Source organism: Mandrillus leucophaeus, unplaced genomic scaffold (genome assembly GCF_000951045.1).
Source record: "Mandrillus leucophaeus isolate KB7577 unplaced genomic scaffold, Mleu.le_1.0 Scaffold192, whole genome shotgun sequence".
Classification (NCBI taxonomy): domain Eukaryota; kingdom Metazoa; phylum Chordata; class Mammalia; order Primates; family Cercopithecidae; genus Mandrillus; species Mandrillus leucophaeus.
This window is the reverse complement of record NW_012101943.1, coordinates 4,146,013-4,168,754: the sequence shown is the minus strand read 5'-3', so window position 1 is coordinate 4,168,754 and position 22,742 is coordinate 4,146,013. Positions and strand designations below refer to the sequence as shown.

The window sequence follows — 22,742 nt, the reverse complement described above, 5'->3', positions numbered from 1 at the left end:
AAGAATTATTTAGGGATTCCCAAAGGAATGGGAATTACAGTGTAAGTGATTTTGCAGAAAGTCAAGAGAGGGCCATTAAGCTAGAATGAGGGCTCCTCACTTGGGAGGGGAAATGCTCTTTGCTTCAGACAGAACCTGATCTGTTTCGCTCAGGAGGAAACAGGGAAGGCAAGACTGAAGGATCCTGTTTTACAAGGATGTTTAGCTTTACCAAATGTTTAGGTGTGCTGTTGTTAAAATGAAGAGAAATTAGAAAGTGTTTCCTTTCCTTTATTCTTCATCTTGTTTGTCCCCCTTATTATCCTCAGAAGTATTAGCTTGTGGTCATAAACAGACAAGGCAAAGCTTTAAAATAGCACCCACTTTTCTAGATGAACAAAAATCTTTTAATCAAATTTCCCTAGGGGCACTCAGGAGGGGGAAGTCTCATTAACAACTTTCCCAGAAGTACTGAGGTAATGCTATTCAATTCAGAGGAGGGACAGAGAGAATCACTAACCTGAGGGCTCTTGCAGAAAAAAAAAAAAAAAGACAAAAACAGAGCTTGGAACAAGTGATTTTAGGAGGCCAAAGCACAGACAGTGAAATTGATAATTATATCCATGACTATGTTCCCATAGCTATCCCTCCTTAGTTTATGAGACACTGAGGCCCAGTGTGGTGGCTCAAGCTTGTAATCCCAACACTTTGGGAGGTTAAGGTGGGAGGATGGCCTGAGCCCAGAAATGAGACCAGCCTGGGCAACATAGTGAGACCTAATCTCTACAAAAAATAAAAAAAATTGGCTGAGCATGGTGATGTACACCTGCAGTGGTTTTAGCTACTCAGGAGGCTAAAGTGGGAGAATTGCTTGGGCCTGGGAGCTCAAGGCTGCAGTGAGCTATGATTGCACCACTGCACTCCAGCCTGGGTGACAGAGTGAGACCCTGTCTCAAAAACACTGAGCCAAACTCTACAACTTTATTACAATCACCATCACAACCATCATCCAAACTACCATTCATTTAATATTTACTATGGGCACAGACTGTGCTAGGTACTTTATATACACTAGGTTATTTAATCCTCATACAGATCCCATGAAAACTTCTTATTTCTATTAAAAGAAAAGTTAATTGGGCAAGACACCTGCCAAGGACACAGAGCTTAGGAAGTAGCAAAGCTGAAAGTTAAACCCAGGTCAGTCTGACTCCAAAGCCTCTACTCTTAACCACAACACAACAGTGCTTTCTTCTAGCTCAGATTTTTCTTCATAAAGACCACTGACAGCTGCCTGCACACAGCATTAGATTTAAAAATCATTAGATTTAAAAATTCTGTGGAGGCATGATGGTTTCCAGTTTTCCACTGAAGACACTGAGGTACAGACAGGATAAGTGACTTGCCCAGTGTCCCATCACTAGCAGGTGACAAAGTTAATTCTAGACCCAGATCTTTTAGTTCCTTTTCTATGCAACTATACTGTATCTTACAACAGTCTTGTACTACAGTAAAAAAAAAAATACATTTTAAAATTGAGAGCCTCAAATAACTAGCCCTGCCCACAAAATGAAAGAATGAAACAGAAAGGACTTTTGATACACAGAAATAAAGGATAGTGAGCATAAACCTCTTCATGGTAACTTACAAATAACAAGCCATATGCCCAAGCTATCTCGTGTCAATTAGTCAGTATTGGGAGAACCTAAAACCACGTGAGAAAGAGCTAGATCAAACAAAACAACAAATACTGGCTGAGCTTTTAATTTCAAGAGCCTAACTAGCCAGACCTGTACATCAGAGAATGATCAGAGAAAAAGGAGGTGCCAGGATAAGCCTACGTTTCCAATTATACCCACGGGTAATTTCTCTTCCTTCTTATTTCTCAGGAAGGGAAGTAAAAAGAGAGCCATGTTATGCCTAATTCCTAATTTGAACAGAAAAATAAGGATTCTGTGAAACTAGGTTCGAGTGCCCTTTATTAGATCCACAGAATAATTTAGAAAATGATAAAATATCCCAAAACACAGCACAATGTTGGTTTACCAATAATGAAAGAGAGAGGATCTTATATTTTAAATTTTCGTAACATATAGTCCAAAACAAATAGATAATTATACATTTTGCAATAGATGAGGACATTGGCAGGGCATATAAAATTAGACTCTTGAGCTTCAAATGACTAAGTTGGAAGCATTAGCAAACTCAAGGAAGGGACAATTCAGAGGCTATAATGGGCTTAATGCTGCTATTTAAAGTAATGAAGCATTTTCTCTGCTTTCTGGATTCATTTCACCAAACGATTTCCTCAGCAGGTCAGATATAGATTTGAGGCAAAATGAAGAACATTTTCCAGGAATAAAACAACTGATCCCTACAACAGCTGACTTAACTTTTCTGAATAATAAATCTTCATCTGACATGCCCAGATGCCTCAGAGTGCTGTCACTGATATTCTTAACCTCTTCCTAACCTTGCTGGATCCTTATACTTCATATTTACCAAACATTATTACTGAGAGGGGGTAACTGCACTAGCTGTGTGATCTTAAACAAGTTATTTAACTTATTTGTGCCTGAGGTTTTTTTGGCTCTAAAAGTGCTACACTGAAATAAAGAACAGTGAACATAAACCCCTTCATAACTTACAAATAACAAGCCATATCTGGTTATGGCTAAACTATCAATAGCACCTACCTTATGAATTTGTTAATGAGGATTAAATAAGTGCTTTAAAAGGTCTTAGCACATAATAAGTACTTAATAAACCTCAGCTATTATTACTGCTATTCAACAAAGCTTTTCCCTGGTATCTACAATGAACACTACGCTCATTTCTTTTTTGTTATAAGGCCTTAGTTCAGAATTTCCAAATCTCCTAGATATGAAGAAACACTTTTGTTTCTAATGCCTGAACCTTTACATTTAGGTCTCAGAATGAGCACTAACTGAAGCCACCTCATTGTATCTAGTACTTTATATATGCTTTCTAAAGTATTTTACATCCACTAGTTCATTTAAATCTCCTAACAATACTGCGATGAATGTATAATATCAGTTTTTATTAGTCCAATTTGATAGAAACAGGACAATAAAGTCCAGAGTAATGCTTCACTTAATGACTATATTGCTACTAAATGGCAGAGAGGCCTAAATGCCAGAGCTTATCATCTCCTAGCCAGTGCTCATGCAACTATACAAAGTAAGATATTCTAAGATCCCTTTAGAGCAAATGAAACCATTTTCTCATTTATATTAACTAAAGTCCACACTGTATTCAGATTTCCCTAGTTTCTACCAAATGATCTTTTTTTTTCCCCCCCCTGGTATATAATCCCATGTAGGATACCATATTACATCTAGCAGTCACGTCTTCTCAGGCTCCTCTTGGCTGTGACCATGTCTCAGATTTTCCTCGTTTTTGATGGCCTTGATAGTTCTGAGGAGTACTGGTTAGGTATTTTGTAGAATGCTCCTCAACTGGAATTTGTGTGATGTTTTTCTCCTGATCAGACTTGGGTTCTGAGTTTTGGGGAGGAGGACCACAGAGGTAAAGTGCCATTCTTATCACATTCTGTATGATGTGATGCTATCAAGGATACATGCTATCAAAAGGGCTTATCATAGATGACGTTAACCTCAATCACCTGGCTGAGCTAGTTTCTGTCAGATTTCTCCACTGTAAAGTTACTCTTTTCCCCCCCTTTCCATATTATACTCTGCAAGGAAGTCACTATGTGGAGCCCACTAAGTGGGGAGTATCTACATAAATTATTTGAAATTCTTCTGCACAAGAGATTTGTTCCCATTCAATCATTTATATTAGTTTGGGCTTGTAAATATTTATTATATAGTTTGGGTTATAACCCAATTCTACTTTGTTTATTTTGTTACTCAAACTGCTCCAGCTCTGGCCTTTTGGAGATCCTTCAGTTCGATCATACTGACATACTCCCAATCACTGTGATTTTTTTTTTTTTAAATTTCAGAACTTCACTTTTCTGTGGCACAAGATACTCTAGGCTCATCTTGTATAGTTCACACCCCAGTTGTAGAATCAGTTGATTTTCCAAGGAGCCCTGGTTCCTTTTATTGGAAACCAAAATCTGGGCACCAGGTATGCTCCCATTCTAGTTGTTTTCTGACCACACAACTGCTAACAAAGATGCTTCACTCTGGCTACACCGATGTGAACTTTGAACTTTAGCAGAAGAGCTCAGCTCTAGAGAACAATGATCTCCTACGTTACTTTTTTTCCTCAAAGAATAAGTAAGTCTAAGCAGAAAAAAAATATGCAAAGAATTTTCAGTGTGAATGAAATAAGACAAACCATCAGGCTTGCTGTATTGTAAACCAACCCAAGTTATAACAGATCTGTAGAAGGATCCTTAGAATAAGAGAGTCATTTGTCGGGGGTCATCAGGGAGAATACTGATAGTATCTTCAGCTTTGCCACATAACAGACACAGCATGGTATACTCCTAGAACAAGATAAAGTGCATAATTACCTTGAGGAACAGGGAAAAGATGCTTTATAACTTACTCTAGTTAAAATGTTCTCTACAAATTATCATGAATATTCTTTCTGTACATTGGATCAATTTCTTCAACATGTATCAGCAATGTCTTAGGCTTATTCTGTATATTCCACAGCCTGTTGTTTATATAAATTGGTACATAAATGTCATCTTGGAAATACACGGCTATTTCTCAGAAAGCACATATATTTAGCTTAGTGCTACTATTTAAAGTAATGAAGCAGTTTGAGTGTGGGTCCCTATGGAAAAATTCCTATTCTTATAGCTGTTCCTTTCTAGGATATTTAACACTAACACACAACAGAAATAATTTTTTGAAAGGAGAAAATTCACAAACCGAAAAAGCTATTTTTATCTACTCCAGGAAAATAAACAATTATGTTAAATTCACTAGTATGTCCTACCTCATTTTCAGATAGCTAGTTGTCTGTGAATTTGATCCATTTAAGAAGTTTGTTTCCTAGGTTTAACAAATGCCCAGACTGATAACAGAGGAGAGTTTGTTTTAGGCAAAAACCCTTAGGGCAAAGTTCTTTTTTTTTTTCTTTTTTCTTTTTTTAGACAGGGTCTCACTGTGTTGCCCAGACTGGAGTGCAGTGGCGCAATGATGGTTCACTGCAGCCTTGACCTCCTGGGCTCAAGTGATCATCCAACCTCAGTCCCCCAAGTAACTGAGATTACATGCACTTGGCAACACGCCTGGCTAATTTTTAAATTGTTTGTAGAGATGGGGTCTGTGTTGCCCAGGGTGGCCTCAAACTCCTAGGCTCAAGTGATCCTCCCACCTTGGCTTCCCAAAGTGCCAGAATTACAGGTGTGAGCCACTGCACCCAGCCCAAAGCCCTGTTCTTTTCCTTTTTTGAGACGGAGTCTCGCTCTGTCGCCCAGGCTGGAGTGCAGTGGTGCGATCTCCACTCACAGCAAGCTCCGCCTCCCGGGTTCATGCCATTCTCCTGCCTCAGCGTCCCATGTAGCTGGGACTATAGGCGCCCGCCACTGCGCCTGGCTAATTTTTGTATTTTTAGTAGAGACAGGGTTTCACCGTGTTAGCCAGGATGGTCTCGATCTCTTGACCTCGTGATCTGCCCGTCTCGGCCTCCCAAAGTGCTGGGATTACAGGCGTGAGCCACCACGCCCGGCCTTCAAAGTCCTATTCTTACAGCTTTCCCTTTCTAGAATATTTAACAGTCATAAACTACAGAGACATATTTCTTTGAAACCTTTCCTTTAAAAGCCTTTTATCTCTGTATGAAAACAAACATCTATGTTAAGTCTTCTCGAATTTCCACACCTGATGCTGAGTTTGCTAGCTGTCTGGAAATTGATCGGTCAAGGCAGTTTGTGTTTCTTGGGTTTAGACAGTCACTAGAGAGGGCCACAGAGGTAAACAATGACTGTGGTACAAAGAAATTGAAGCTGGCAACTGCTTTTTCCATCTTCTACTGGTGAGTTCAGGAGGGGAGCTTAGTTGTGGAAGTGGAAAGATTGCTTTATGAACTAAAAATAAAATAAAAATACATCCTCTTCAAGGTCTTTTACCACTGTCAAATACTTCCACTGCTTTAACCCACCAAGCATTGCTATTTGGATGGTAACCTTTTACAGGAAAAGAAGAAGGAAACAAGTAATAGAGTCAAAAAGAGAAAATGTGTGACGCTAAACAAATACTTGAGTTTTCAACCAATCTAGGCACTGACAAATTTATACTGAGTGCCTACGTGCTCTGCAATGTGCTGGCAGACACGAAAGAACAAAGTCTGACTTTATAAAATCTGCAGTCTAACTTGGGAGGGGGAAAAAACCTAACATATAATCTGGCAAGATTATTAAATCAGTGAGACTGATCATACCTATAATCTTTATAGGCAGTCTGGAACCCAAATTTCATTGCAAGTCAATTATTTGGAATTCAAAAGCAATTTCCCACAGAATTAATGTCATACATGGCGGTTAGGTTCCCAGGAAAATCCACAAGTCTTTTACATTTATATTGTTCAAGTACCATAGAATCTAACCATATATAGAAGTGCTTCTGTGGGAAAATATGTCTAGAATTCTAACTTGGGATGCCAGGAACAGATCTCCTTGGCTGCCAGGAGTATGATGAGATTAGGACACCTTTTATCAAAATCATTCAAGTAGAGAAAATAATTCCCCCAGTCATTCACAGGGACTCTTAAAGGCTCCAACTGGGCAGGGCCTAGGGGAAGAGATTTGGAGGGAAGAGCAAAATGGGTGGAATTACCTCTGAGTAAGACCAGATCTTTTTTTTTTTTTTAATTCTGAGGGCCCCTTTACTCTTTTCCTCTATTAGTCCCTGTTAATTCTGACTCCAAGTCTTCTCCTTCCCTGGCCCACAGAGGAATAGAAAGCAGTCTCATAGTTTCTGTCTTGTTTCTTGAAGTAAACATCTCATAGTTTCTGTCTTGTTTCTTGAAGTAAACACACAGAACATTTTGGTCGGGGGACAGCGGGGGGCCTTTTGCTGGGGGAATTTTTTTTAAAACTAAAGGATACCTATAATAATTTATGATATATTTTCCATGTAAATTCTGTCTCTCTGTCGCCACTTTTCCCCTAGTCTTGTCACCAGAAAATCCTACTTTGTTCAATAATGGCATTACGGTTGTTTTAAAAACAGAAGACTTATCTTTCAGAGAGGCTAATGAAATATTTAAAGAGGTAGTGATATGTTTGGAATTTGCTTTGAAATAATCTTGTGGGGGGATGTGAGAAAGGTGAAGTACAAATAAAGCAACTTGAAGATGGGTAGTGTACATTAGTACACTGTTCTGCCTACTTTGGACTATGTTTAAATCTCCTATAAGATGTTTAATATAATACGACAACGATGGCTGGGAATCCCACCTTGAACTTGAACTACTGCCAGGATAGGATGAGGGGCTGGGGTAGGGTGGGGACAAGGATAGTAAGTAATGGCAGCTGAGAATAGAGGTTTCTTGTAGCCATTAGGCTGAGGTAGAAGTTCCCAAGTGGCTATTCACCAGAGTCAGGGCCTGACATAGGTACAAGAAAAGTTCAGAAAAGGGAGAAGATGTACAGGCTTGAAGAGCAAAGAGGAGACTGAATTTGAGTTCAGCTAGAAAGAGGTAAGATTTAGTTGACTTGAAGGTAGAGAGAGGGACAATTCAAATCAAGGAAAAGGCATGAATATGGACAGTAATAAGGAAAACAGTATGTGCATCGCTTACGGAGTAAAAGGGAAAGGAAGCTGCATCTGGTTTGTTAGCAGGGGAGTGGAGGATGACATGTTTAAGAAGATTAACTTGATGGCAGTGTGCAGAACTGCAGTTTGGGAAATGTGCAGTAATTCAGGCTTCATTGGGTATGGTCCTTGACATGAGGTATGATGTTAGAGTCAGAGAAAAAGCAAGAAAAACAAAGAAAACAGAGGGGATGAGAGGTGTAGGCATGAAGGCTAGAGAAGGAAATGTGAAAGGTATCTAACAGGTCTCTACTAAGACTGAGTACATGTGTGTTCACTACATGAGAGAGCATAAAGAAGGTTCCAGACCACAGACCAAAAGCTCAGGAGTATCACTTAGAGAAAACAGGAAAGAAAAATGAGAGAAAACCCAAAGGAGCAGTTAGAATGATTTAAAAAGGAAAGAAGTAAAGCACTATGAACCTCAAGGGCAGAAATGCTACAAAAAGACAACAATGGTTAATAAAACTAGACGCAGAAGCCATGTAAGAGAGAAAAGAACTAAGGCAAAGTCACAGGATGTGGTTAGATTATAGCAAACCTATGAGAGAACAGTTTTAGTACAGTGAAAATGAAAACCAGTTTGTAGGTAGTTAAGAGGAGCACATGGAAATAAAGAAAATAGGGTAAAGACCTATTCAAGTGGCCGGGCAATGGCTCCCACCTGTAATCCCAGCACTTTGGGAGGCTGAGGCAGGAGGACTGCTTGACCCCAGGGGTTCAAGACCAGCTTGGGCAACAAAGTGATACCTCATCTCTACAGAAAAAAATTTTGAAAATAGCCACTCACGGTGGCTAGTGCCCGTAGTCTCAGCTACTCTAGGAGTTGAGGCAGAAGGATCGCTTGAGCCCGGGAGGTCAAGGCTGCCGTGAGCTGTGATTATACCACTGCACTTCATCTTGGGTGGCAGAGTGAGACCTTGTTGCAACAAACAAATATCCTATTCAAATAAAGAAGCAAGAGGAAGAAGAAATGATTACAGGATGAATCAAAGTACACTAGAGAGAGAGACAATAACATGAGATTCCTGAGGAAATGCAGTGGGGTAGCATTAAAGAGGAGTAAATAAAAATCTTCCTCTCTAACAGGAGAGAAGGAAGAGTCTAAAGTTGGGACAATGCTAAGTATGCTGTACATACGAAAGAGTGGCGGGAAATAAAAGAAGGGAAGCTGGGCCAGTCCAGTGAGAACCTTGAAATGAGGAGCTTTGATATTGTACTGTAGCTAAAAGTGCGCTATGGGAAGGCCAATGAGGTCACCCAAAAGTATCATTTATTTTTACTTTTTAGTAGAGACAGGGTCTCACTATGTTGCCCAGATTGTACTCAAACACTTGGCCTCAAGAGATTCTCCTGCCTCAGCCTCTTGAGTATCTCAAACTGTAGGCACACACCACCGTGCCCAGCTTTGAAAACATCATTTTAAGAAAATTAATCTGATGGTAGAGTATGGAATATGAGTTGGGGGGTGGGTGGGGAAGTAGATGTTGGGGAGGAGTAGACTGGGAGTAGAGAGTCTAGTTTTAGAATCATTTTCACCACCATTTCATAGTTTCTCACATCGTGACAAGCCACCTTCCTTTACCTTCTTCTTGTCCCAGAGTAATTTCTAGGGCAGCTTTGAAAATGGCTGCATTCAGCCATAAAGGAAAAATCAGCTAGACTTTGGTCTAGCTAATTTACAATGGCTTGGTTAGGACATAAACAGGCAACCTCAATATTCATTCGGGAGCTGTACATAACTCATGTGAGTTTCAGGAGCTTCTTGAAAATAGCTATAAGCACTCCTTTCCTCCCATAAAAGAACAGAACTGTTTCTTTAAGCCCAGGAGGTGCTCATCCCCCTATGTGGCCACTACTTATTCACTAAGATGTCAATTTTGCCCTAAGTTACACATATCATATAAATATTTCCTGAGGCCTAATTTTTGGATGCTGAAGAAATATAGTCAAGATGTTATTTTAGATTAACCACAACACATCAGACCAGACTCTGATAGGTGACTAAGCAGTTTCTTCCATGCTAACATAAGGAATAAGAGGGGTTTTACTATCTTATGATTCTTCTATGGAAGACTATTATTTTCCTAATTAAGTACTATCCAAATGTGAAGGGAATTGAAAAAATTCTCTTGGCTGTTAAAAGCCCTAGCCTGATATTTATATCCTATGGACAAATACGTAGTTCACACAAAATAAGTAACTCAACTTGAAGGCTTGAAAACAGGCAGTGAGGGACAGAGGCAGGTTTCAGTTTGTCCCTGGCTCTCCCACACTGCTCAGCTTTTCTTTCTGATCATCAGACCTGTGAATCTTCAGCAACTTCAGGCCTATACCAACCTTCCAGAGAATTCTTCACATGCTCTCACAATTGTGTAAGGATTAATCCTTATGATAAATCTCTTAATCTCCAGCTTCACAGTGGTTCAGTATTTCTCCTCCAACTTTGATACACACAGCTTGTAATTTTACTTAATAATATTATAATGTCTTACCACAGATGAGACTGCAGAGTTGTTCAACTCTACATGCCAACTTGGGAAAACAAAGATAACCTCCTTATCACAATTTCCATGCTGGGCAAGTATGGTGGCAGTGGACAGGCCACCACTTAAAAGCCCACAACTGCACAGTCACATAACTGGGCAGAAAAAAAGAAGCACAATGGTAACCTCAGAAGAAGCCAGAATGTGCTACTATTCGTTATAAACAAAAATGACAGGGCTGAGATATCATTTGTAAACTACACATTTTGATTTGTGACTCTTGTGAAGTCAGGTTAGCACAAATGCACCCACATCTAAAGTCTCTCTCTCAACTTGCACAGATATAAGAAAGGCATGGGGCTGGGCACAGTGTGGCTCATGCCTGTAATTCCAATACTTTGGAGGCCAAGGTGGGAGGATTGCTTGAGCCCAGGAGTTCAAGACCAGCCTGGGCAACATAGCAAGACACCATCTCAAAAAAATAAAAAATAAAAAAAACAAAAACCATAGTCTCCTTTAATATATGCTAACACTTTGCACTTCACTTATGAAAACTGTGTTTAGATTCTCAAGGGCACTTTTGTTATTGCCCTAACCTCCCCACAACACACCCATATTTATATTTACCTGAAATTCATCCATGATACTGAATGTATACTCATGTCTGGCTATTACATGATGACAATTCTTACACAAATCTGCTAAAACAAAGAAAGACTTATGTAATTAAGTCTTAGAGAGTTTCTTAAAATTTCTATTAAAATTTCTATTCTCAGCATATTATTTAAAGAGAATCTTAAGTCTTTCATATTTAACACAAGAGGAAATCCATTATAATATCTACCTTGATTTTTAAAAAATTCAGAATATGCCACATAGCAACACTACATAATTAAGAGTCTGAGCTCAGAGACTTAATATGCTTTTACTAATTGGCACCAAGAGTTCTTTAAGAGAATCAGTTAAAAGATATTTAAGTGTATTTTTACACTAGCTAGATCAATTTTTTTTTTTTTTGAGGCTGAGTCTTACTGTGCTGCCCAGGCTGGAGTGTAGTGGCACGATCATGCCTCACTGCAGTTTCAACCTCTCAATCTCAAGTTATCCTCCCAAATCAGCCTCCTGAGTAGCTGGGAGAATAACTTGAGCCCGAGAGGGGCTCAAGACATGCGCCAATACACTCAGCTAATTTTTTTGAGTTTTTGTAGATGTGAGTTCTCACTATGTTGACCAGGCTGGTCTTGAACCCCTGGGCTCAAGTGATCCTCCCTCCTGAGCCTCCCAAAGTGCCAGGATTATAGGCGTGAGCCACCACGCCCATCCCAGCTGTACCTATTTAACTATGTAAAAGTTTTCATTATCATGAATAATATAAACTGTGCTACTATATCCAATCATAAATAAAAACCAAAGCTGGGCATTCAAGTGAATTTAATGGTAACAAAATAATCTAGTAAAAACAATGATTTATTGAGTGCTTACTATTTTAAATATTTAATCTTCTAAAAAACTCAATAAGGTAGATACTATCATTACCACCTTTTTAGAGATAAGCAAACAAAGGCATACTTCAGTTAAGTAACTAGGAAAAGGACTGAGCCAGGATGTAGTGGAACTAGAAGTCAAACCCAAACAGCCTAGCTCCAGGTCCCTTGCTCTTAAACCACTATGCCCTATTGCCTGGAATGAAATACAGCTTAAAGAAAACATACGCTAAAAAGAAAGAAAAAGATTCTTCTAGCTTAGAACATTTATTATTATCTGACTCCATTCTAAAGGCTTGGTGTCTTTCAAACTCCTCTGTCAAAATACCATTAACTGTACATTTATTCCTCATGTGTTCAGACGGTACCCAAGAACCAGGAGACAAGCAAAAAGGGAATGTGAACAGTTAAATACTTCTCACAATATCTGGGCACTGACGTATACATATACTTAACTTACAGAAATCCTTAGTGCTAACCTCAGAATTAATTTTTTTTATACACAGTTTATTTGGTTTCCCAATATTGAGGACGAGGAGAAGGATATGAAGGCAGCTTATTATTTAGCTGCAAAAGTAAGGAACAACAGACTGACAGTGACACTGGAGGAAAAAAAGCTAGACATTCTGAGCAGAAACAAGACTAAAAGAAACACTGCATTCCGGAAGTCATTTAGTATAGGGACAAGTAGCCCTAAATACTTTAATAGCTGTTGGAGGATATCATGGTATTATACTGTAGCAGAAAGTGAAAACTCACATGGATGACCCTAAGGTCACAATAATAACAATTAATAAAAAATATATCTTGTTAAGGCAGCATAAAGCTTTTAAAAGTATGTCCCTAAAAAATAATTTGATAAACAAAAAAATTCAGTGTCTGAATCATAAGCTCTAGTTATCTGCAAAAGTCATTTACATAGACTCTTTGATGATCCCAGATAAATGAGGTGTTAATGACATTTTCCTCTTAAAAACCTAACTTGTAACTATGTGCACGATACAATAAAGAAATAGGCCTCAGAATATTTTGCGTAACATATCAACTTCCAAAAGCTGACACCTGCTAACACACTTAGGTTAAAAAAATAAAGAAAAGTCTACTTACGATCATAGGTAACTATTTCTTCTCCATCTTCTTCTTTCAAGGATTTGTTTGTGATCAGCATAAAATCCCGCTTACTACACACTGCACAGCCTGTAAAGTTCAGCAAAAAAGATCCATTCTCCAGGCAGGTGTTACCCTAAAATATCAGAAACAGGAATTTAATTTCTTTACATTTCAAAATCTTTAGTGAGATGATTAATAGACTTGAAATCTCTAAAGGCAAAACAAAACGAAAAAATGGACAGCATTTCCTTCTAGGTCATATACCAAATAATTTTTGAAATTACCAGCTTTCCTAAAGAAATGTTACTCATGTTAAAAAAAAAAAAAAAAAGGCAACTAAAGCACAGTGTTAGACCCTTAAGTCTCTGAGGACTGCCATATGTTGAAAAGGGAGGACAAACTGCAAATAGATATCTGGAAACATCTTAAGGAAACCTTAATATAAAATAAGAAAATAGAAAATTAGAAAAATTTAATAGCCAACAATATTAAACGAGGCATACCAAAACTAGAATTAAATTCAATCAAAACAGAAACTGAGTCAATGATAAAGATGATCTTACATACTATGATGTTTAGTTGTTTGTTCAAATAGTTTTGATCCTTGATCATAATACAAAACGAACAAACAAAAGTAAACTCCTAGCTCTATAGATGTCAGTCCTTAAGAATATACGTGACTGAGGAACAGAAGCTTAAGTTCTTCATTTCGTAAGACTGACACATCTGCATTTAAGAGAGAATGGGTTTTACATCTTTACTAAGAAACTATACAAATTTTCAAAAAAAGTTTTTAAAAAAGAAATTCTAAATAACTTATGCTCCTGGCTCAAGGGAAGACTTTTTTTTTTTTTTTGGTAATTTAGATGGGGTCTTGCTATGTTGCCCAAGCTGGTCTCAAACTCCTGGGCTCAAACGATCTTCCCACCTCAGCCTCTCAAGTATTGGGATTACAGTTGTGAACCATCGTACGCAACCAAAAGCAAGTCTTTGCTAAAGGCTTACTAATACTTGTTAAGAATTAAAAGTCACTTTATAAATAATCTAGTCCAATCCCATTTCTCAGCAACAAACGTAAGAGTATTTTTAAGTAATGTGACAAAAAATCACTCAAATCAACGTTTCTCCAGTGCATCTGTATGTCTGGTATTGTGCAAAGCACAATAGAGGATTCAAAGATCAGCCAAATACGTTCCTATCTTCAAGGAATTTTAAGAAGCATCAGCAAAATTAAGATTCACCATAAATAATGCCACTAGGAAGTCTTTCTGGATTCCAAGCACCAGAATTAATCTCTCCCTTCTATGTATTGAGGAATGTCTCCCTTCCGTGTATTGAGGAAGAGATGAACTCTGGTGGGAGAATTAATCTCTCCCTTCTATGCATGGAGGAATCTCTCCCTTCTATGTATGAGTTAGAGATTAACTCTGGTGGGAAAAATCAAGACATTACTACACAGTTTAGAGTTATTAAATCATAGGTGCACTGCCTTAACTACTAAAAGGGAAAAGGGCCTTAGGATTAAAGTATACATTTCCAGTTATTAAGAGCAAATGGTTTGATTTTTTTTTTAAATAAAATCTACAGAAGTACAATTTACATACAATAAAATTCACACACTTTAAGGGTACACATAGGTTAATGACTTTTAACCAATGTATATACCCATGTAACCACTACCCTAGTGAAGGTATAAAACATTTCTATTCACCCAAAAAGTTCCTTCGTGCTTTTCAGTCTATCTCTAACCTCCATCCCACCCCAGACACCCACTGATCTGATTTCTATTTCCACAGTCTTGCACGTTCTAGAATTTTATATAAACAGAATCAGTATACTCCTGCATCCAATTTCCCTTGCTCGATATAATGCCTATGTTCATCATCCCTGTTGTTCTAGGTACTGGTAGTTTGTTGCTTTTCATTGCCAAATAGTATCCCCTGTAGAATTCAGCTCTTGGTAGACATTTGGGTTGTTTCCATTCGGGGCTATTATGAATAAAGCAGCTATGGAGATTCATGTGCAAGTCTTGGATGGACATATGTCTTCCCTTCCCTCGGGTAAATATGTAGAAGTGGAATTGCTAATATGGTAAAAATATGGTATATTTAACTTCACAAGAAACTGCCACATGGTTTTCCAGTTTACATTCTTGCCAGCAACGTGTGGTTCCAGTTGCTCTATATCTACATTAATACTAGGTATTGCTTTTTATTTTAGCCTTTCCAGTGATGTAAAGTGGTATCTCACTGTAGTTTCAACTTTTGTTTCCTTGATGGCTAATGATGTTGAGTATCTTTTCATGGTGCTTATTCACGTATCTTCTTTTATGGAGTGTCTATTCAAGTCTTTTGCCCATTTTCAAAAAGTTAGGTTGTTTATTTTGAGTTATAAGCGTCCTTTATATATCTTAAACACAAGTTTTTTTCCCAAATATATTTTCTCCATCACTGATTTGCCTTTTTTAATGGTTTCTTCTGATGATCAAACAAGTTTTGATTTTCATAAAGTCCAATTTATTTTTTCTTTTATAATTTCTCTTCTACTTTTCTTCTTTTCTACTAAGACATCTCTGCTTACCCCAGGGTTGCAAAAAGTTTCTTATGTTTTTTTCTAGAAGTTTTACAGTTTTAGTTTATAGGTTTAGGTTTATAATCCATTTTGAAATAATTTTATATATGAGGTAACGATCAAGGTTTATTTAGTTCCATATGGATTTCCAGTTGTTTTGGCAAGATTTGTTGAAGACTATCTTTTCCCCCACTGAATTACAATGGTGCTTTTGTAGAAAAAAGTCAATGACCACATATATGTGGGTCTGCTTTGACTATTCTGTTCCCTTGATATATATATCTACCTTCCCACTAATATCAAACTCTCTTGATTACTACAGTTTTATAGTAAGTCTTTAAATCAGGTAGTTTACATCCTATAAACTGGCTATTCTTGGTTCTTTTCAGTTTCATGTAAATTTTAACATCAGTTTACACACTTTACAAAAAAGTCTACTGGAGTTTGAATTGGGATTCCCTTGAATCTATAAAAGCTGACTGCCAAGGACTCCAAAAAATTAAGGAAAGCAAAACAGTTTTTAAAAAGATCCAAATGTCAATTTCAAATAAATATAACTCTGAACTGGACTGCATCCAGACACAGGTTCCTTGCACAATGTGGCCTAGCCTCTGTAATCTGACCATGTAAGTAGGCAGAATGTGACTCTAAGGAAACACTGAAGGAGAAGTCTCTATGTATCTGTTCTCTGGGAAGTAAATGCTTCAAATGGCAAAATACAAGTACAGTATATAAAAAGCTGATGGGACTTTCTTTAAGAGCCCTGGTCATTTGAAAGCAGCAAGAGTAACCTTCATCAGTGAGGCGTAGCTCTTTTACTAGGTAAGGCAAGACTACTAACATCCAAATTTGGGAAAGTAAACTAAAGCACACATTATTCAGGTAAGGTTTTCTGGCTCCCATAACAGGTGGAAAAAGAATGCAATTCAAATCAATTCCACAATAATAACAGTAGACCATAACAACTTCAAGAAGAAAGGGAAAAAAGTCGACATGTTAAGTACCCTTAGAAAATTTGATTCAGATAAATCCTGGTTAAGGATTTGTGAAGGTATACAAGTGTGCAAGAAGAAATGGCTGAAAACTATGAGGATAATTAATGTGAGAGTATGTTATAAAATCTTACGAGAAAGCTCTAATTATTCTGATAAAGACTGGATTAATTTTTTTCCAGCAAATTATTTCAGATGATACAAGTTACAGGTAGAGAATAAGTAATAGTTAATTATTTATCTTTGATTACATAAAGTTGTTTGGAGTTCTGCTAATGTATATATTTTGCCAGGGAATGTTTAAAAATGGAAAATATGGTTTTTATTAAAGAACCAACTTTTTATTTCATTGATTTTCTCTATTGTATTCTCTCAGTATTTTCTACTCTGATCCTTATTATTTTCTTCCTTCTGCTTGCTTTGGGTTCAGTTTGCTCTTTTTTTCCATTGTCTTTTTCTTTCCTTTTCTTTTTTTTTTGAGGCAGGGTCTCACTGTCACCCAGGCTGGAGTGTTGTGGCACAATCTCGGCTCACTGCAACCTCTGCCTCCTGGGTTCAAGTGATTGTCTCACCTCAGCCCCCCAAGTAGCTGGGATTACAGGCGCACAAAACCATGCCAAGCTAATTTTTGCATTGTTTGGTAGAGACCGGGTTTCACCATATTGGCCAGGCTGGTCTCAAACTCTTGACCTCAAGTGATCTGCAAGCCTCGGCCTCCGAAAGTCCTGGGATTACAGGCGTGAGCCACCATACCCGGCCTGTTTTTCCATTGGCTTAAGTGGAAAGTTAGGTAATTGATTGAAGAGTATACTTTTTAAATACAGGCACATATAACTATAAATTTTAAGATGCAGAGTAACATTTTACAACTGTTTTGCTAATTATATATTATTCAGCATTTAATTAAATCTGGTTTAATGTTATCTACTAAGCAACAACTTGAGTATATGAAATTTGGCAGCTTAGTTTTAAACGACAAATATAAAACATGTAATTTTAAACTTAAACGTATCACTAACGCTGATTTTTCCCCACTGATTAATAATGTATTTCTGTATTCCTGTTGCATTACTAACAAAATTTAAAGCTGAAATTAAAATATATGAAGTTTCATTTCCAGTTTGATATGAAAAATATTTTATTACAATTTTGTGCCTGTTCAGTAATTTTAGAAAATGTAGTAGAGTTTAGTTCCGACCGGTTTGCTAAATGCTTTCCTGAAGGAAAAAAAAATGTGGTTCACAGTTGAGTTAAAAAACATTTGGGTTCAAAACATTAGTATGGTTCATTTCCAACTTGACTCATGTTTGAATTCAAATTCTCAGTGTTAACATTTATAAGTAGGCCAGAGCCCCATTAAGAATTCAGTACTGTATATTCCTAGTCTGTAAAAATAAATGACAAAACTCCAAACAACTTTATGTAATCAAAGATAAATAATTAACTATTACTTACTCATTCTACACTTAGAGCTTCCCAACAAATGATTTTTTTGTTGTTGTTTTAAGTAGACAGGGTTTTGCTCTGTTGCCCAGGCCTGAGTGCAGTGGTGTGATCTTAGCTCACTGGAGCCTCGAACTCCTGGGTTGAGGGAATCCTCCTGCCTTAGCCTCTTCCCAAGTAGGTGGAACTATAGACACACACCACCACGCCTGGCTAATGTTTTTTAATTTTTATTTTTAGTAAGGATGGGGTCTCACTATGTTGCCCAGGCTGGTCTCAAACTCCTGGTTCAAGCCATCCTTGTGCCTTGGCTTCCCAAAGTGTTAGGATTATGGGCGTGAGCCACCAGGCCCGGCCCACCATCTTATTACCCTTCCCTTTGCTAAGCTTCTGCAAAGCTGAGCAAAAGCAGTGGGCTTCTGCTCCTACTGCACTTAAAAATAGGTCATGACTTCAAAGAACCCCAGAGTTGGAAGGATCCTTGACATTCCAAATGGTCAGTTAGTCTCTACTGAACAATAGGAAGAGAGCTTAATTCCTTTAAGAGTTATTCATTCCATTTTGAAATGTCAGAATGTTCTTTATTCTGATTCAAAGTCTAAGACCCATAACATCCACCCACGAATTATTTCTAAATCTGCCTTCTAAAATTCCAAAGAAAAGTTTAATTCTTCTTCATGACAGTCTTTTAATTATTTTAGAACAGAATAAAATCAGAGAAAAGTGCCTTTGAAAGGCACTCTCTTGGTTTTCCAATCACCTCAATCCCTTTTTCTACTATTCTTCCTTATACTTTCTTTATTTTCATTTCTGAAGTTAATTTAGGCTTTGGAGCTCAGTCCTTGATTCTCTAAATTTTTTTCTTTAGAGAACAAATCCTATTTTGTTGACTGACTCGTCTTATCTGTGTAGCTGTACCCAAACTGCAGTCTTATATATTCACTTGACCCTTCAGATATTCTCAACCTCAGGTGAAGCATGATATTAATAACAATTTGACCATTTGTCCCCAATTTTGTTTTTTCTTCCCATATGCCTCCAATTTCTGTAATGATACTTCCAACATCCCAGTTGCCTAGACTGAAAACCCTGAGATCATGTGATCATGTACAGGTCTCCCCTTATTCTCTTCTACATTAAACTGGTTGAATCTTGTTAATTCATTTTTTTTTTTTTTTTTCTTTTTAACAGGGTCTCGCTCTATTGCCCAGGTTGGAGTGCAGTGGCATGATCATGGCTCACTGCAACCTCCTGCCTCAGCCTCCAAGTAGCTAGGACTACAGGTGCATGCCACCATGCCTGGCTAATACTTGTGGGGTTTTTGTGTGTGTGTGTGTTTTTTTTTGGAGACAGAGTTTTGCTCTTGTCGCCCAGGGTGGAGTGCAGTGGCGTGATCTCGGCTCACTGCAACCTCTGCCTCCCGGGTTCAAGTGATTCTCCTGTCTCAACCTCCCAAGTAGCTGGGATTACAGGTGTGTGCCACCACACCCAGCTAATTTTCATATTTTTAGTAGAGACAGGGTTTCGCCATGTTGGCCAAGCTGGTCTCGAACGCCTGACCTCAGGTGATCTGCCGGCCCTGGCCTTCCAAAGTACTGGGATTACAGGCATGAGCCAATGTGCCCGGCCTATTTGTATTTTTTTGTAGAGACAGGGTTTTGCCATGTTTGAGACTGGTCCCAAACTCCTGGGCTCAAGCGGTCCACCTGCCTTGGCCTTCCAAAGTACTGGGATTATAGGTGTGAGCACTGCGCCCGGCCTAATTCTTTCTTTGAAATAAGGTCTTCATTATCTCATGCCTACACTACTGTTGCCATGGCTCCTGAAACGCTCTGTGGAGTTCTCTCTTTACACACCCTCTATTCCACCATTTCAACATTCAGCCATAAGATTCATTTTCCTAAATAACAGATTTCAGAATCATTTCTCTACTAAAATTTTGATGGTTGCCCAATGCCTAACATGTAAACTCTAAACTTCTCAATATGACTTTTAAGTTTTACAATAACTGCACTCTTAAGAATCCAACCTACTCTCTTTAATATTCTCTACTGCAAACTTCTCCCTCATGGTCTTATAATATCCCATGTTTATTACCGGTTTCATAAAAATCTTTTTAAACTTTAAAAAAACGAAAGAGTACACAGTAAAGTACATGAAACATAAATGTAGAGAATAAGAAATAATTATAAAGTGAACATCTATGGAACCACCACCCAAATCAAGAAATAAAACACTGCTTGTACCCCGGAAGACTTTTTCTCATGTGACCCTTCTTGATCACACCCTAATCCCTTAGGAGTAACCACTATCTCGACTTAACAGTAATTGTGTGCTTTCCTTACGGTTTTACCACCCAGGTACATCCTTAAATAATATATTTTGGTTTGCCTCTTTTTGAATTATACTTTATGTGTTCTTTCATCAACACTATTTGTAAGACTTCAGGTTGCTGGTAATTCTAGTTTGGTTTCATGACTATAATTCAGGATTTCTCAACCTCCGCACTATATTGACATTGGGAGTGACACTTTGTTGTAGTGGCTGTCCCATGTATTGCAGGATGTTAAGGGGCATCCCTTGCACCACCCATTAGAAGTCAGTAGTACTTCACCTTTTGACAACCAAAAAATGTCTCCGGATATTGCCAAATGTCTAACAGGCAAAAATCACTCCTGGTAGAGAACTACTGCTCTAATTCATTCATTTCCATTCCTCATTCATTAATGGTGTTCCATTCTAATGAATATATCACAGTTACTTTTCCAATCTACTACAAAAATAATGCTGTTATGAACACTCTTATTTATAGGTCTTCAGAAGCATATACACATGCATTTTTCTAGAATGGGAATCGCTGGGTCATTTCTGTGTTTTATAAGGCTCACCCGTTTTTTCAAAGTAGTTGTACCATGAGAATTCATACTGCTATACAAGCTACTCAAAAGCCTAAGTATTACCCATAAGATACTAAGACATAAGCAACTACAGAGATTTTCTCCCTCCCAACCAATGCACAAATTCCATTCCTGTAATTTTCCCCCATCCTCCAGCTCCTCACCTTCTTTTCTACCCTAATTACAACTGCCCTTCAAGCCTTAGATGATGTTCACCTTTTCTCAGGGGAGAACAGCACTATCTCCTATTGCCCTCCTCTTTCCCTAAACTTGAATAGCATTTCTGAACTGAGGTACTCATTTTTGTTAGTCACATACTTCCCAAAACTGTAAGCTGTTAGGCAGCACCAAAGCTGCCTTTTAATTTCTTCTCTGAAAGAAAGAATCCAGCTGGGCGCGGCGGCTCATGCCATTAATCCCAGCATTTTCGGAGGCCAAGGCGGGAGGATAGTTTGATCCCAGGAATCTGAGACCAGCCTGGGCAACAGTGGGACCCTGTCTCAAAGAGAGGAGAAATAATTCCTTTCTGGCCTAGCAAAGTAATCTAACTACACATATATAAATGTTCAACAAGGAGGCCTTGAATAAATGAGAATAGACAAGCTTTGAACCTGAAAGTAACTGAGATTTAAAAGGTAGTAACAGGCAGGAAACCTAAATCCTAGTCCTGGCTCTCATCCAGAATGTAAACTTCAGCAAGTGATTTCCCCTCTCCGGGCACTGGTTTCTTCATCCGCAAAAGTGTTAGAACACATGACCTCAGAGGTCCCCTCCGGCTTTAGAATTCGGTAAGAAAATTGAACTTCATCAAATCGAGCTTGAGGATGATACCGGTAGTGGGGGTGAGGGAGTCCCTCGGTTGTCGACCGGGTTTGTGGCGGTGGTGGGGTTCCTCTGTTGCTCCCTGGAGCTCAAGAGAACGACCACGACAGCTGAGGTCAGCCGCCAGGGCGGGGACCAGAGGCGCTGACCGCCACAGGCCATCCCCCGTGTGCCTAAATACCGCTACCGGGTCACCGGGACGGGCAGTGCGGCCAAGTCCGCCCCGCGAACGGCCTCCCTGGGAAGGCCAGCCTGGGGTGTGAGACACCTCGGGGGCCGGCCGCGAGCCAAGGGAGCGCCCAGTCGCTCACCCGGTTGGGATATTCCTTCTCCACACAGTCGCCACACATCGCGATGAGGTCAACATGGAATGCCCTCCAACGCTTCCGGGAAGACCAAACCTCGCGAGAGCTGAGATATGGTTGCCGCATGCGCCCAACTACTCGACTCCTGGATATTCCGTCTCGGGAACTGAGCCGAAATCTCTGCCCCTTAGCAACTGTTGTCAAGGCAGGGCACAGTCTCCTTGGCACCTTGCGTCGGCAAAGGGTGGGGCTTCAGAACTCCTTCCGAGAAAGAGGAAGAAATCGTGTGCACTGACAGATGTGACGGGAAGGGAAGGTGGATCTTGGGCTGAGCGAAGTTCTCACAGACACCTTCCTGAGCTTAGGCTGATAAGAAAGGAAAATCACAACACACAAGAAAGGGAATTATTTCTCGCTACCACATATACAAATCTGAAATGTTAATAAATACCTTTCTGTACCATTTCTTAAGGCAATGAGAATGAATAAGACACTAGATAGATCTCAGCAGGTGAATAAACAGTAACTGAAGTGTTTGGGAAGAGACACCCAGAGTGCTGCAGAAAATCTCCTCAAAGAACACTTAAAATATTAGTCATAATTAGCCATTCCGAAGTCCTCTGGAGGACATAGCAACGGGGACCGTATTTCTATCTCTCTCAGGTGTCACAGAAGCACCTCAGTGGCGGGCAAGGACTAGTTAAATAGACAAATGACCAGGTCAGTTGTTCCTGCATCATTTCCCAATCCTGTGGATCTCAAAATGCTTGTGATTGGCGCCCCGCCTCATCCTTTCTGTGTTGAAAGCATCTTATTTATTCGCAACCATCTAATTAACTTGCATACGAATCTCCGAAGTTTGTCTTTGCTTCTGAACAATGTGTCTTCAT

The 22,742-nt window shown here is 38.9% G+C and overlaps 1 protein-coding gene across 3 annotated transcripts in view; it reads right to left on the bottom strand.

The window, feature by feature from the left end:
- Window positions 1–22,026, bottom strand: part of CHURC1 (churchill domain containing 1) — a 28,308-nt gene extending 6,282 nt beyond the window's left edge. Inside the window, exons 1-4 of one of the 3 annotated variants that reach the window (XM_011978312.1) lie at window positions 21,859–21,978; window positions 12,820–12,955; window positions 10,856–10,929; window positions 3,960–4,459 (exon numbers count right to left, since the gene is read on the bottom strand). In XM_011978312.1, the coding sequence (XP_011833702.1) occupies window positions 4,367–4,459; window positions 10,856–10,929; window positions 12,820–12,955; window positions 21,859–21,978 (423 nt within the window). In that variant the 3' untranslated portion in view covers window positions 3,960–4,366. Of the gene's footprint in view, window positions 1–3,959; window positions 4,460–10,855; window positions 10,930–12,819; window positions 12,956–21,858 lie in introns of those variants that run through there. The other 2 variants (XM_011978313.1, XM_011978314.1) reach the window with 2 other exon arrangements.
- Window positions 22,027–22,742: the final 716 nt, after the last annotated feature.